General features: G+C 36.6%; 1 protein-coding gene across 7 annotated transcripts in view; it reads left to right on the top strand.

Moving 5' to 3' along the window:
* The window catches only part of LOC110467402 (voltage-dependent calcium channel type A subunit alpha-1-like), a 274929-nt gene that overhangs the window by 160993 nt on the left and 97638 nt on the right, over positions 1 to 16298 (top strand). For all 7 annotated transcript variants that reach the window (XM_021524541.1, XM_021524542.1, XM_021524547.1 and 4 more), the window contains 2 exons: positions 2558 to 2749; positions 16096 to 16201. In XM_021524541.1, the coding sequence (XP_021380216.1) occupies positions 2558 to 2749; positions 16096 to 16201 (298 nt within the window). The remainder of the gene's footprint in view (positions 1 to 2557; positions 2750 to 16095; positions 16202 to 16298) is intronic.

Raw genomic sequence — 16298 nt, 5'->3', positions numbered from 1 at the left:
AAGTCTCTCATCTATTCTATTTTTTCACGAAGTTGTTGCCGAAACATTAATTTTAAAAATTATCAAATTTGTAAAAGAAAAAGTCATTTTTGAATATTAATGAGTGACATTTTACATATGGGTCATATCACTACACAAGCCTGTGTGTATGCTATTCAAATCAGTCCAGATGTTTCCAACTGAGATTGTGGTAGAAACAGATCACACGACTCGTGATTGTTGAATATGGTATTTATTTCACTCTCGTTAGTTAATTTTCAAAAGTTACAGAAAGACACTCGCTAAAGCTCGTGCCTTTTGTAACTTTTGAAAATTAACTAACACGAGTGAAATAAATACCATATTCAACAACCACTCGTTGTGTAACCTCTATATATACGTAAAAACCACAATACAGTGGGACAATAATCCTTGATTTATCGTTATGGAGCTTTCAACAAAGGAACAAACTGCGGATAATAGGTAAACGATGAGTTTAAAAGGGGAGAAATTGGACGAAAAAGCTTTGCAGAAAAATGATGAAAAGAAATGGTTAGGGGCAGCAGATCAGTTCAGTTGTCCCATAAGCCGTATAAGCGGTATCCTACCTTAGTTCTTCTAGAGTCCCTACAATGGCCGTCTCTTGTTTTGCCTTTCGTCTATGACTTACAGGTTTTGGACACGTGTTGGCAATAATTTGCCTGAAAGTAATCAGATACTGTATATGTATATGGTCCGATGGTTTCGTGTTTTCTGTTGGTTTTCAAGCTGATCTGGTTAAGACAATGGTAATCACTTTTCAGTGACTATGTGAAGAAATGGCCACTCGTTCTATTGATATTGGATATCTATGTATTATTTTACAGAAAATTGACCTATAGAGGGGATAATCAGAGCAGTTGATCACCTTTTCACAATAACAAGCTATCACATTCAACTGATGATGCGTTGCTAATCGTGTTGGTGTTTCACTTACTGCAACGACTAGTCAAAGGAAAACTGAAAAAAACAACATAGCATTCTTCTATTCACGACTAAATGAAAATAAAAAATAAGCTTCTCCAAACACTATTTACCCATTCTTGGATATTCTGTACACAATCTTAAAAACTGGAACAGAAATTCATGAGATATATTTCAAATAATGCGAGGCAAATTTATCCACTATATTTTTGGAAAGTATACTTCATGACTTTGCACATTGCTCGTCTGCGGTTGGATATAAGACTTTGTTCTGACAGTGTAGTTCTCGTAACACGCGTCCTGGTATATGGTGCCGGGAATTGACGCATCAATCAAAATACACGGCGGAGTGATTTGGTTCCAGATCCGTCAGATATCACCAGCATCACACAAAATGGCCACATCAGCAGTTTGCTTCACAGACACAACAGAACAAGTCGATACGCGTGTAGCGTGGGCCTTGAACAGGACGGCAGAACTACTGTTGATGAAAAAGTCTATGTATTTATATATTAGGCGACGAGATTTCAATCTGAAGGAAATATTGAAAGTGTTGACTAGTTGCCAGATGTTATTAGAAAAAGGTTGATGACCAAACTCTCGTGCACAAATAAAACAAGATATTTCTCAATACCTCGTTATTAGAACCATATCGATCTTTCCTTTTTTTGTTTACATTTTGTCTTTTCCCAAGATAAAATTAACGCAAATGCCCTTATCAGAAATCGCATCTGGCTGCTTCACCGATCTAGATTGAACAATAATACAACTTCAGCAATTTGGCTCCAAGGCAATAAAAGCTGGTGACTACATATAACATACTGCCACCAGATGTCTGCAGAACTATCTACAACCTGTATATTTATAATACAACTGTAATAACAATATGATTTGCTTTATTTAAGAGAGCGGTTTTTTTTTCCTGTTGAAATTGAAGCGATGTTTCTGAATGAAATATATTTATGTATCTTTGAGTTATAACAAAACAGCAGCCAATAACCATACGACAGTTGTTATACGTATTCTTGTTCCCCACGAGATCTCGTGCTCAGATTTCGTTGTCGCCATGTTTGTTACATGTCAGATATAACCGATATCTCCAAGGATTTTCAGAAAGGTCAAATGTCATTATTGATTTGCTGTCTGCGGACGATAGCATTAAGTCGTTGTCGAGTAGTAAACAGGTTTAATGTAGTCTTTGTCGCCACTTGATCCATTATACAATAGAAATTAATTAACAAATTACACAGGAGACTTGAAACCGCCTTGTATTAAACCTATGTATTTTGGTTTCGAGGGATGGGAATACTAGACGCCATTTAAGAAGTCTTATATGATCAACCTTAAAAACTTCAGATTATATTAGATGAAAAACAAGATACATGTAGATACTTCCTTGTTGATCTCTGGGTGTTTATACAATGTTAAATTGATAAATGCCAAAGCCACTCAATGATTTGTGACGGTTAACTATTGAACCGGAAATCAAATTCAGTCAAATACAATACATGTTATTTCTTTATTAAAATGTTAACAAATTCTTAATTAAAGAACTGAATCCATAATGATTTCCAAAGAAGCTTTAATCTAGCGTTTTTATCCTTTATTTTTCCAGAATGGCGAACTTCCAGGTTAGCAACCAGGACGACGATTTCAATGGGCCTTATGACGGTTCGTTACGTCATTGTGCCAAAAAGGCAGCGAATCTCAGTCTTCCGGGAGCAAGTGGCGCCACCACGCGGTCACTTTTCATCTTTAGTGAGGAGAATTTCATCCGCAAGTATGCAAAGATTATCATCGAATGGGGATATCCTTTTTTGAACAAAATGACAGATGTTTTTAAAATTTCAGATATGTTATACGAATATGATATTTTTCATTGAATATTTCCAAATGTTACAACACATTTACCTCTCGTACTTTGACCCATTGTCACCCAAATTAGGCAATTCTTCATCAATTGTGCATATACCTGGAATTATTGCAGAAGCAATATACGTATATGTAGAGTTTGAGCAAAAAAAGTTCAATATTTAGTCTTTAAGTAATGAAGATACCAAAATTGATCTACTGTCTGCACTGTAATATTTAGAATCTTTGTGTGATCTTTTCTATCTCTCCTTCATTTCCTGCAAATTGGGGCGTGATTGTCATCTGTGACCAGTTTGTTTTCACCAGGCCTCCTTCGTTTGACCTGTAATGGATTGCACAAAATCGAAAAACAATAAATAAACAAAAACAAACAAACGTATAAATGATATGTGTAGGTAATTAAAATGGTCAATACACTTTATATATATATTACTTCTTTACCCCATACACATTTATATATATATATATATATATGGGGCGACGAAGTAATTCCAACAGTGTGGACAAGTTAAGGTTGTCAAATTTTCGGAGCGATCCGCTCCTTTATCAAGACACAGTGAAACAGAACAGTTACAGGTACATATACATCATATTACAAGAAGATAGAACTGATATACTATAATTGAAAATATAGCTATTATATAAAACCAATAGTCCCTTCGGCTAAAGACAGCCGAAGGCAGCAATTAAGCTGAGAGCATCGCGGACAAGGAACGCAGATAGTCTAAATATCAGAACGCTCGCTAGCTCTGCTCTATAGCGAAAGTGCACTAAGACGACTCGCCCAATGAAACACAACGAATGATAACAAAATCGGAGAAGAATCCCTCTAGAAAACATATATGTATGCTCTCTCTGAAATATCCAGTCACATATTAATGACCTGTATGTCAGTTATTGATTTCCATTTCCTGTAAATAAATAGTATGATATTGATTGATCTAGGAATAACATTATACATATTGCATGTTGCATGGTTAGACGTTGTCCGAAACATTAAAGACAGGTCGATTTTAATACAGCTTGTATAACGCTTGCCATATCTTAGATGTTTTTAGAGGAGACCACATCTTTCATGATTTTGTAGTCATTTTCGGGATTCGGCATCAACATTGTACTCCATAATTTTTCATGAAAATATAATTATTAAATGTCCAATAACAAGAATCCGGAAAAATAGCAGTCATGTTTTCTGTTCTCTTCAAACACCAAGCTGGACATAACAAAAGTATGGAGAACTTTATTAGCAATTACTTTGTTTGAATAATGCTATGGGCAATCACTCAAGATAGTTTAACAACTCCTTATATGGAAAAATATCAAACAGCATTGCCAATAACCCTTTAGACCGTCTTTTGGTTATTCCTTTGCATGTTCATTCCTCTGTATCCCGACCTCGTTCTGGTTCCTTCCATTTTATCATGACTTCGTTCTGATTCACCCTCTTAATCTAAAACCTTTTTTTTTTTATTCCATCTCACATATACAGACCTCTGCCTGAATCGATACCCTGTTTCACCCCTTCGTCGTTCTGATTATATTTTCTAAATGAAAACAACGTTCTGATTTTCTACTCTGTATTACGACCTCGTTCTGATTTTCTACACTGTATTACGACCTCGTTCTTGATTTGAATCACAACCGCTGATGATATTACATTTTGTCCAAAGAGGTTATTTTGGGAAACCTTATACGAACAAATAATCGAATAGAAATACCAGCTTAACTGCAAAGTCCATTTGCGCTGACTCGTTCCGCTAAGATCAACTGCGCTATAGAGATGGTTCCTATCCAATCATCTCTTAGCAAGTCTTCTGTAGACATGTTATCCCCACACAATATCCGTAACAGCTTAAACGCATTAAGTGTCTGTCAAGCCCCGCTTTCAATATTCAAGCATAGAATACATTGCTATATATAACCTTATAGTTGTCTTAACCTCATAATGATTTCTTTTTGTATTCATTCAGACCTCTTCTATTCTGATTCTTGATCTGCATCATGGCTTCGTTCTGGTTCCCTCTTCTGTAACACGACCTCGTTCCGATATCCCTCTCTGTATTGCGACCTTGCTCTTATTTCCTGCTCTGCACTTCGGCCTCGTTCTGATTCTCTCTTTTGTATCAAGACCTACTCTGACCCCTTCTAACTGTAAATGTTACTTGCGAGTGTCGGTTCATTCCACCCCTTCTCTTTTCCACGCTCCCTTTTAAATTCTCTCCGTAACATCATCACAACCTCGTTCTGTTCCCTCCGTCTTAATAACGACCTCTTTCTTTTTGTGTTTCTCTCTATAAGGACCACGTTTCGATTGAATTCCCTGTAGATCCCCCTCTAGATATGTTTCACGCCAGTTGATGATATGCTGTATATCGTTCAGAGAGGTATACCGGTGCTCTTTTCGGGAAGTCTGATAGAAGTAAGTAATCGAATAGAAATGTAGGCTTAACTGAAAAGTCCATTTGCGCCGACTCGTTCTGCCAAGATTAATGAAGCTATAGAGATGATGCTCATATAACCAAATCTTAACACGTTTCCTGTAGGCACGCTTTACGCCAAACAACAACGTTCAAACATCGTTAATACCTCATGTGACTATCATGGTCGTCAAGCGTCGTTTTCAGTATTTAGGCATTGAACAAATCGCTTTATATGAAACCCGATTACAGCTTTTTGACGTACCTATTGACGTCAGTGACTATATATAACTTGGATGTTTTCAAATAATCAACACATTTGTTACCTAACAGTAATATCTAAAGTGGCATTATGTTATAAAGCCAGAATATACAACGAAGGTTGGTAAACAATCGGTACAAACTTATACCGTGAATCACTTAAAATGTTGCTTAATACGAATTCGCGTCAACACCCGAGAGGAGGCGATCGCCAATGCTGTTAGATCGCGAATAGGTCGTGTGATAAACAATCACGAATATAGTGTTATTTTCAGTATAAAGCTAGTCTAAACCATGCTGATGAAAGAAATATCTGGTTAAATATAAGCAGTGTCTGAAGAGGAGGCGCTATGCACACGGAACTGTTTTTAATCCAAACATGTGCTAAGCGGGGAAATCTGCTGAATGGCTTGAACGGGAAAATTATCTAAAATCAACAAGGTATAGGGAGATATCAAGGTGAACGTTCATTTATGTAATACAGAAACAGAGAAAATAAAAGAAACTGAGGATACATGGAAAAACGACTGTAAAATATCCACGAATAATTTAGGGGAAATCAAGTTCACCGGAAGTGAAAGCATTTCCGGCACCACATGTGAAGTCTTCTGTCAAGCCCAGTAAAGCGTGTGTGTCATCAGCAATCTTGTCGTGTTAATGACCGTAAAATGTCCTCGATGTAGTAAATCCTTGTTGACAACAGGAAACATCTTTCCAGAAAACCTCGATACTTAAATAGGCTGCTGAAAGGCGTATCGTATCAACTTTGACATATCAACCTCATAAAACGGAGAGACTAGTAGGCCGTTATGTATGTCAAGGTTGGGTTTTGGTTACATTGTAGTGTTGTTTAACGTCCTATCAACAGCTATGGTCATTAAAGGAGGCTGCGATATGTTCGTGTTTGTCTTCTTGTGACAGCGCGGAACTGGTGACGACTTTATAGTGCTACCTGACTGGAACATACTGCCGAAGACACCCAGCAGACACACCACCTGGTCATATTATACTGACAACGGGGAAACAGTCTTCCCACTCCTAAATTGCTGAGCGTTAAGCAGGAGTCGCAACTACCATTTTTACAGACTCTGGTATGACTAGGCCAGGGGACAGAACCCAAAAGCCTTCCTCGAAGGGGCGAACGCTCAACTAAAGGCCAAACGTGAGGTATTGTCAAGGGAGACATTAGGAAGAAGAAGGTTGTTAAGAAAGATGAGAAAAGATAAGTTTGTTGGTGAAGTGACGGTCATTGTCATATTGTCTGTCAATAATTAGATGCGAAATGGAATTCATCTTCACTGAAATGCAAACACTGAAGGTTATGCATAATGTGTTATTTGTCTTCATTGCAATACCGTTGGTTTAAATATCCTCTTACCAAACTCAACAAAAAGAAATTGTAGAACAAATTTTAATCAGGCGGACATTATCATACACCATGAGTGGTTTATTTCTTCCAGTGGTATGTTCAACAAAATAGGTCTCATTACTATTGGCAACTATTTGCATATATGCCTTTGCCAATTTCTGATAGACTAGTCTGACACACGAAAGTGCCTTTCAGACGAGTTATGCTAAGCATCAGGAATGGCGTGGAATTGAACGTTTAAAACTAATCAATGTACAGTAAAACCTCGATGCAATGCCTCTCGCTACATTTGCCACCTCGGTTATTGTCAATATATTTCACGGTCCATGTTTGTTCACCTTTTCTAAGTATTCCTTTATTTGTTTCCCTCAATTTATCGCCAAACCCCTTTATGACGTCATCTTTTCTGGACCGATGTTTTACTTTAGAAAATGATGGAGACTGAAGATTCTTAAGACAGTTTAAAATATCTCAAAATCAACCTTCTATCGATACCGATACGTGAAATAAGCATCAACACCACATGTTGGAACTTTGTCTTTTATTGATATTAGTTTCGGTGGGTCAGAGTTTTGAAAGTCATTCCTGCAAAAAAAACCAGTAGTGGCTCTTGTTTAATCCTTTGTTTTTTTACTAAATGATATGTGTGAAGGAACGCCTTATAAATTTCATTGCATTTACTTTTTGTTTTGATGTCGCCGAGTGCAATTAAAATACTCCACCATATTTGGCGACTTATCAGACGAAATTAGGGTAGTCTATTTGCGAAAAACTCACAGATGTAGTTCTATGATCAATCTCCAGCAGAACTAGGAACATAAGAATAGTGAGTTCTTCAAAAACAGGAAAATTCCCAGCCTGTGCCGAACACTTACAAATGAGATAACGCAAACTATATCCGACAACGAACGGAAGCCCGCATGTAGAAATAAATACGATTGGTGAATTCAGTTACACGTGAGCTATACGTTTGATGGCACTGTCTTGTTAAATACGACCTGCGGAGTTTATCTAATAAAGGGAATACACGAAAGCCAGGAATCGATAGCGCGTCTTGCCTTTCGTGTCGGGAATGATGGCGAAGGCAAGTGAAGTTTTGCTCCCTAGAGACAAATCGTGCGGTTAAGTTTCAACTATTCTGTAATAAGTGGATGGAAGATTTCTGCCTGAATTTTTGAGAACATTCAACAACAACCATAAAATGGATACATGCGTAATTGTGCACATCACTTTATATACCAGTAAAAGACTGTTCCTTTTCAAATTCATTCGAAATATATTTGTACTGTTGAAAAGAAATTTGATTTGATGTCACCGAGTTCTTAAATGCACTTTTATAACGATAACAATCTCCCATTCAATTAAATCTTAATTGATTTATGGACTGAATTATGTTGTGAATAAAAAAGTCGAATGGAGTCAACTCTCAACCAGCGAATCGCTTCGTCCAATTCGGATAAAACTTCTTTGAAGATATTGTTCATAAACTAGGTTTTATTTTTCAATTTGGTAATCCTTGCTATGTATATATATATAAATATATCACTTTTATCAGTTCGAACCGGCACATATTGCTTCATAAGTACTCTTTTTATATAGTTGTGTATCATCTGTATAGTCACGGCTCTGTTGATAGGAGTTTGACAACAATTTTACAACTAAATTGTCTAAGTATATTTTGGGGTCTGCCATCTGCATTGTATGAAATGGAACCCCGGGAGGCATGCTATTTTGTGGGTTTTTTTTTTATTGATAGTAACCTGAAAATAACCTGCGGAATAGAAAAGTGTGTTAAAGTTTCGTATAACATGTCATCCATATTGTTTATTTAATTGCTTACTATTTCCGATAAAACTACATGCAAACTTTTTTCATCTTTGTGTCCTTACCACATCACTAGTGGCCCTTCATTGTTCTGTTAAGAAATAGGATTGCGTATACTTTGATAAAAATAAACTAACTTATTTCGCCAATCGTTGTACCGCCAAACTCGGGTACCGCCATATTCCACAATGTTTTGAGAACAGTCGTTCGAATACCCCTTTGTTGGCCCCCGACAACACCGCCACGCTCCATCAATGACATTTACCTATATTGTATGTGGAAAATATGTAGGAAATTGCACGTAGTTTGAGCTTTATTTTCTTTTGAAAAAATATTCGGAAAATCAATGACAAAATTAGTTTACCCATTTCATTGCTAATTAATGTTTTGCTTTTGTGTTTAGACAACGCTTAGCCCGGTACTGTCATGTTGAATCAGACCTAATATAACCTATATACGGTTACTAGCACTACAGCCCATCACAAACAGCGGTAATCTAGACATCACAAATCCAATTGCCTTGCGGCTATACAAGGCAATGTTTTGAGGAGAAGTTCTCCCCTTTTCTATTAAAGGAAATATCCTTATGATCTAGCCGTGTCATTGACTCTCGTTTTTATCTCAACAGTAGTATTTCTGGACTTAGCGAGAGTTCTTTGTGTACGAACTAATTTAAGAGCCAAATTACAGCCGCATTAATCAGGTAATTGCAAAACTCTTTTTATGCAACCGAATATCTTCGTCTGAAAGTGTCGCAATTACAACAAAACAAAGAACATTTTATAGCACGACTTCTCATATATCATAAACAGTGTTCTTCGATATGTGACACACCGAAACAAACTACCAAAATATACCCTGACAATTCCCTAAATGGGTTTGATGTAGTACATGAGCACGTGAATATCGGAAAATCGCTTTAATCAAATAGATTTCATCTTCGGCAATGGAAACCTTAACTCTGTGATCGATATACAAGTATCTACGCCCTCTAGTCAGAACGTACGTACTTATATATACACACACGCCAAACAACAAAGTGTCGATTGCTTTTGAGCTATGATTGTTTTTCTGCTATTTATAGAATTCTATATATAAGCATACAACGTGATCCGGAATGACGTAAATATGCTTTCTAAAACCAGTTCATCTTGTCTACAGGTTTCATCTACAAAATGGTTTTTTTCCTGCAATATTGTTTATCAATACCATAGATATGAATAGCACGTCTGTATTTTATTGGGAGTTGTTGGTTGTATTTCTGAGAGACGGGCAAAACATATTGTGTGTTGTAAATATTTAAGGGATGTTTTGTAATTTTTAGTTCAGTGTCAAATATTCTGTCCAAACAGAAGACTCATTAAAAATTCATTTAGACTTAAATGTATGTATTGCAAATGGACAACCCAAAATTGTACATTTGATCATACATTTTGTATGTTGACCATATGTAATAAGATGAGCTTCCTGCTCAATATGTTATCGAGAACACAGAAAGCCTTTAAATCCGTAGTTACTTACTCCATACTGAATTGCCATTTTTAATATACTGTAATTTTTTTTTATAAGCAACAGTTACTCATTGTATTTTTTATTATTCATACTTGAAACGAGTAAGTGTGGCCATATTCACTGCTCGGTATGCAACACATGTTGTAGCCTAATACATGATGTGACGTCATGTTGAACAAAAAAAGTTGTGTGAACGTTAGGCATTGTTTTAGGGACTTTCTAAACGTTAATAACATCTTCAGTACATTAATTGAACATGATTCTGTTTAGACGCATATTTTCAGCGTTGGGAAATTATAATGCTGTGCTGTCATTTATTTCTCCATTTAATATTTTTTCTGTCTTATTTGGAAGCTTGAGAAGTAAGAAAATCATTGATCGATTGGGAGTGATGCGACCGGGAGCAATAGCAAGAAATTTCATGGATTTGTTTCTAACAAAACTATTTTCAACAATGCCTCTACAAGAAAACAGCAAAAAACAGCTCTTACCTACAGAAATCTTAACTGTTCTTCTGCATACGACTTCTGTTTGAATCGATATGGTCCCAGGAGAGATTAGTTGAGACCATCCTACAAAAAACGCACGAACAAATCAGATACATATATAGCTACTCCAGGAGCAGACGACAAAGTATATTAACTGCTAACTGAACGTCGGTACGGGATTACCAGTGTTTTATCATGAAATAGAACTTCTGGTAATTCTTAATCTTTTAAAAGCTGATTTAGATTTTTTTTTTCAATTTGCGTTAAGTCTTTTTTTTCTGTTGGAAATATGTATACTAAAACGCGATTCAATACTCGCTATCTTTGTTGCTGCTTTCCACGTAATTAGTGTGTAATTCATCGTTCCAATTTTCAATGTTCTAATTTAAACGAATTTATTTTGTTAAATCTTGTTTTCTTCAGACAAAAATAGTTTTGTTATTTTGTTATTAAGGAAGCAATATTCATGTCTTCAGCAAAATATACGCTGTTTGAACGACCATCAACACTCTTATAAATGGTACTCTTTTCCCGATTCATCCTCTACCAGAAATAAATTCAACTATGTATTGCAGACATTGAATTTCAAGATTCAATGTCGGCCGCGGACAAGCCGCGTGCTGTTTACAATGTCACACAGCCATGGTGAATTGGCAATTGGTTTCAAATATGACTGCGGAGCAGACTACACTAACAAAGGTTACAAGACGAAAATAAAACACAAAAAAGACAATCGGTGTTCAATGTAATGCAGGCGACTGGCTACGATAGCATGTTACCGCAACGTCGGCATATATGGAATATATCTTCTGATCGCCGTACGCGGCTTCAAATGTCGAGCCAATCTCAATGTCATCCATGCACAGAAATGGCTGTGTTCCATGAATAATTTGCCCAGGTCTGTTTTTGATTCCGATGCCTCCAGTTGTCATCTCCGAATGATATAAATGCCAGGCAATATGCTGATCCTATCAGGCCAGTGGTCCACCGTACCCACTGTCCATAGGGGAATTCAACGAACAACGTTATGTAATATTTAAACGATTTGGGTCCATAGAATTACGTCTATACTCGATAATGCAGATATCCATGTGACGATCAAAATTGAATAGCGGTCTGACGCCGAGTGTAAAATGCATTAAGTCGGCGAGGAATTACCGACAACCTGGTTCGGTACATTGGTATGCATGACTTCCGCTTGCAAGTTATGCCAATCGAACGTAGGACATTGAAAAAAACTCCCCACCAACCAGTTTTAAATAGGATCGGACCAGTGTATCGAGAAATCGAAATGAAATATAAGTGCTTTCAGTCCAGGAAAATAAATACAAACACAATTACTCCAGCGACATTGACGTTGGAAACCCCAAACCGTTTTAGCTAGTTAGTATAATGTGATAACCATTGTCCTAAATTACAGAGTAAACTATATCATTGAAACTAATTGCGTTGATTATACAAAGCCCATCAATTATACAGCGTGTTGTGTTTCATAGATATAAAAAAAAAAGTGTTTTCATTCATCTGGAAAGTTATACTCAGTGAGTTTTAGTTGATTTAAGCTGATCTTAAATTTTAAGCAAATTATGCTTCAAAAGTAGAATAAAATAACATGTTTATTGCCAATGTACAGTAGGTGTGCACGTTTCGTCATTTTACAATATTGCGATTTCTGGTTTTGACCCGATTGCGCGTTAAATCTATGCATACCCGTGCATGATTCCACTTCCGGTTTTGATTCATGTGGTGCAGATGCTGGTGGAACGCCCTCTTTGGCACGCGATGACACTTCTCCCCGGCCGATCAATACACACATCTGGTTAAAACATCCAATTCAGCACTATAATTCAATTTGAGTCCAGCATGCCACGAAACCATTCGTTAAGTTGTCGTGTTGATGTGTGGTGAACGTCTTTGCCTGAACATAGCATGTGTAATTTGCTCAATAGGTTTATGTTGTTTGATATGGGAAAGGCAATCGCACATAGCTCATTCAAAAAACATTATGAGTTGTTTTAGCTGCAAATAACGATCCCATGAACCCCAGATGAAGGTTTTAATAGTATATTTTCGTGTTATTTAATGAGTTAAAACGGGTTTTATATAAAAATAAATGATAGGGTGGCTCAATGAAGAAGAAGTGTTTAACTACAGTATATTGTCAGAAAACGGATGTCCGCTTATTGGTACCGAGAAACTTAAAACTGACGTCAACATTAATGTCATGTTCCACAGTTGTGTACCAGCAAATGTCGTCATCAAAAAGTGTGTAATCTGAATATGTCGTCGTGTATTATGGGTGTCGATCTGTCCGTCATCGATTACTGTGTTTCTAAAAATATATAATTAAGTAGAAAAAGTACAACATCGTCAGTATTAGGATGAAATCAGGAACCCAACGCCGAAACGAAAAGACAGAAACGTCGTTTCACTGTTACGTAGAGATGGTTCAAGATTAGAGTGTATGAACGATATTATCAGCTGTTGGAAAGATTTGTCTGACGTAGTGAGGAATGGATTACTAGTATATCTTCTCATTGTTGATTTATCTTCGACAGAGGGAGAAGATCTCTCATTTTTGAGAAGAAAAAAAAGTTAAATTACAGTTTTTATTTAATCTAGCGAACACATTCACACTCCGGTTGTAATTGGTCATTAAATAGTGTTTTTGTTGTTTTCTTTATAAATGTTTCAGACCTTTTGCGCATTAATGTCATTTGTTTCTTAGCTCAAACATATTTTCAACATTGTGATAAAACAATGCCAAAGGAACAAATTAGGCTATTGTCATTCTACCTTGAAATGCCCTTTAACTTCTCAACTGAACCGAGCTTATGCTGATATATATATATAGACGTACATGCAGATACACTGACGTAAAGGACCTTAAGTCTGGAATTTAAGAAATAATCACAGGCAAGATATGAATATATTCTGAATATTGTTTAAAAGATATATCGTGTTCGTTCTCCACTACAACTCTGTGTTATTTTTATTTGTGTTGCGAAATAAAATTACGATGCCATTACCGTCAAAATTAAACTGGCAATATGCACATACATTGACCGTCAAGCAGTCGTACCAGACAGTCTAGATCAGCAGAGGTTCCCGAGGGCATTCAAAGATGCAAACATTTTACTTCTCGTTCGTTCGAAACGGCACGTATTAATTCAGTTACACGGAACAAACATTACAAATCTATTAGTTATCCATTAACACAAACGGCAAATGTCACGAGGTAGCGTAACTTTGACGTCATACGCGGGGTGACTTGCGATCGGTCTACGCGTTTCCTGTAGGCCGATGCACTATTGTGATAAATAGAAATGTCCTTATTTACAAATTAACATTTGGCTCTTTTTCCATTCCCTACAGTAGCCATTAGTTCGCAGCATCTGGTACAAATCTGTAGCAGTGTGTATCCAATCATTTCATTGACATTTGTCACCTTTTAAAAGCAACCATCGCAACAAGACTAGGTATTGGACAGAACGGCCTTCTGTGACCAGCTTAACGAGGTAGTATTATGAGCTGATTACTGGACATGTATACATATCTTAATATCATTAATGTCATAAGTAGAAATGTATTTATACAACTGAATTTCCGTCATTCTAATTAGCTGGTGAATCCATTAGGAATACATCGTATATGGGATTGCATGTGTACAGTGTCAGTAAGTCTGTCAATTAGACTTAATTGGTCCACAGCTTCTAAACAGCTCGGTTTTAATGAGTCATCTTCGTGGATGGATGCATCCATGTTTGGAGAGTGTGTCGCGTATATCTCTCACACTTGTAGTTAAATGTCAAGGTCACGAGGGAGCCAAATGTCAAGTTGTTTTAATGCATTTCTGGGTTTTGACTTTTAAAGGGTTGGATATTTTCATATAAAAACATCATGCAGAGGTTATTTTCATTGGGACGGAAGACCAGAAACGAAGGTCAAAGGTCAACACAATGCAATTCTTCTTGACGGATAATAAAGCCTACAGACCTGAAAATGTATCAATGGAACCTCATAGATATCTGCATTCCACAAGAAATTTCCTAACTGATATCATCTTCTCTCTTGTCGTACTTAACAAAACCTCGTTTTCGCTTTGATGCTGACCCTGCAGACGCGACAACCCACATTCCTTTAAGTTGTACTTGCTTGATGGTCTCTGCTTGACGTTTAACTTTAAATCTGTGGAGATGAATACTGTTTTGGGATTTTTATAGCTAAAGTGTCCATATGCGGCTTTCCCAGTGCAAAAGCACGTTCAAATAGACTTGAGCAGTGGTCCTGTTATGACTTTAGCTGCTGCAAGGACTTCGAATTCAACAAAACGAAACAAATGTGCCCGAAAACTCGAATTTCTCTACCATGTACATGTACACAACCAAAATGTCAAGATCACCGCAAGAAATCATGAAACTTCCCAATACGTCCTAGCCATGGAACCGCTGAATGTCTATGTTTCTATGGTGATTATCTAGGTCACGACAAGAGGTTAAAAGGTCAAACTAGTATAAACAGTTGAATTTGCTTTGGTGAAGCTTCATTGATTTTTTTGTGTATAGTAACGACAAGGCAATGTGTCGCGATAGAGAACAGTTATAGCTTTACAGTGCTTCAGGGTGCGTGTTTAATTTAAAGACTCCATCTCGTTATATCGTTATATGTGTTGCTGACATGTACAGTCTTAAATAATCGATAACCGCTAAAACTAACGGTTTTACAAAACTTTTTTTTTCCGAGTTTATCTCTGAACAAGTGTCTCCCACCCAATGTCTGAGCATGCAGTCGAAATGTTTAACTGGCATGTAAAGAAAGGTAAACTTGTTCCCAGATATTCTTTTTTTCTATCGATTCATGGTCAGTTTTTGAGCAGCAATCACAAATAGCCATGGTCAAGAATGGGTAAAATGAACATTTATTTATACACTTATTCTTGAACTCATCGCGTTTGTATTCGGTTTGTATTCTAGTTTTCGAATTATTCATAATTGTATGTTTTTGAGTATTTTCTAAATGCCTCGTCCATTTCCAAATAGCATTACATACAGTTACAAGATATTTGTAGCATCGTTGCTGTATACATAATATGTTCGATTAGCCAAAGTGTAAACAATCTACATAATGTATACGTTAATTACGTATGTAACATATTGTAGTGACTAAAGATGAGTTTTGCCATTTCGTTGCTTCGTCTTTTTGAGGCAAAAGCTCGAAATTCACGCCTTTTGGAGACGAAAAGACAAAATAACAAAATGGCACAAATCTTTCGAGATACTGTAAAAAAAAATTATCGCAGTAAACGGATCTTGTTATCATGTCGTTTATTTCATTTTTCGTTTTCAAAAATGTATATACAATTTAAAATTAAACAAAAAATGTGTCATTACACTCCTTGACTTGTGATCACGCCATTTGAGTACATGGTTCTCCTGACAATCATCGCCAACTGCATCGTACTCGCACTGGAGGAACATCTCCCAGACGACGACAGAACGCCTCTGGCTTTACAGCTGGTACGTATGCCGGGTATAAAATATCTTGATGCATGTTTTATAATGATAAATGAATAATTCATAATAATGAATTAATAATTCAATTATCTAGCTAGGT

The sequence above is a fragment of the Mizuhopecten yessoensis genome, unplaced genomic scaffold (genome assembly GCF_002113885.1).
Source record: "Mizuhopecten yessoensis strain PY_sf001 unplaced genomic scaffold, ASM211388v2 scaffold11173, whole genome shotgun sequence".
Classification (NCBI taxonomy): Eukaryota; Metazoa; Mollusca; class Bivalvia; order Pectinida; family Pectinidae; genus Mizuhopecten; species Mizuhopecten yessoensis.
The sequence above is the reverse complement of the archived record's forward strand: the minus strand, read 5'-3'. Positions and strand labels throughout refer to the sequence as shown.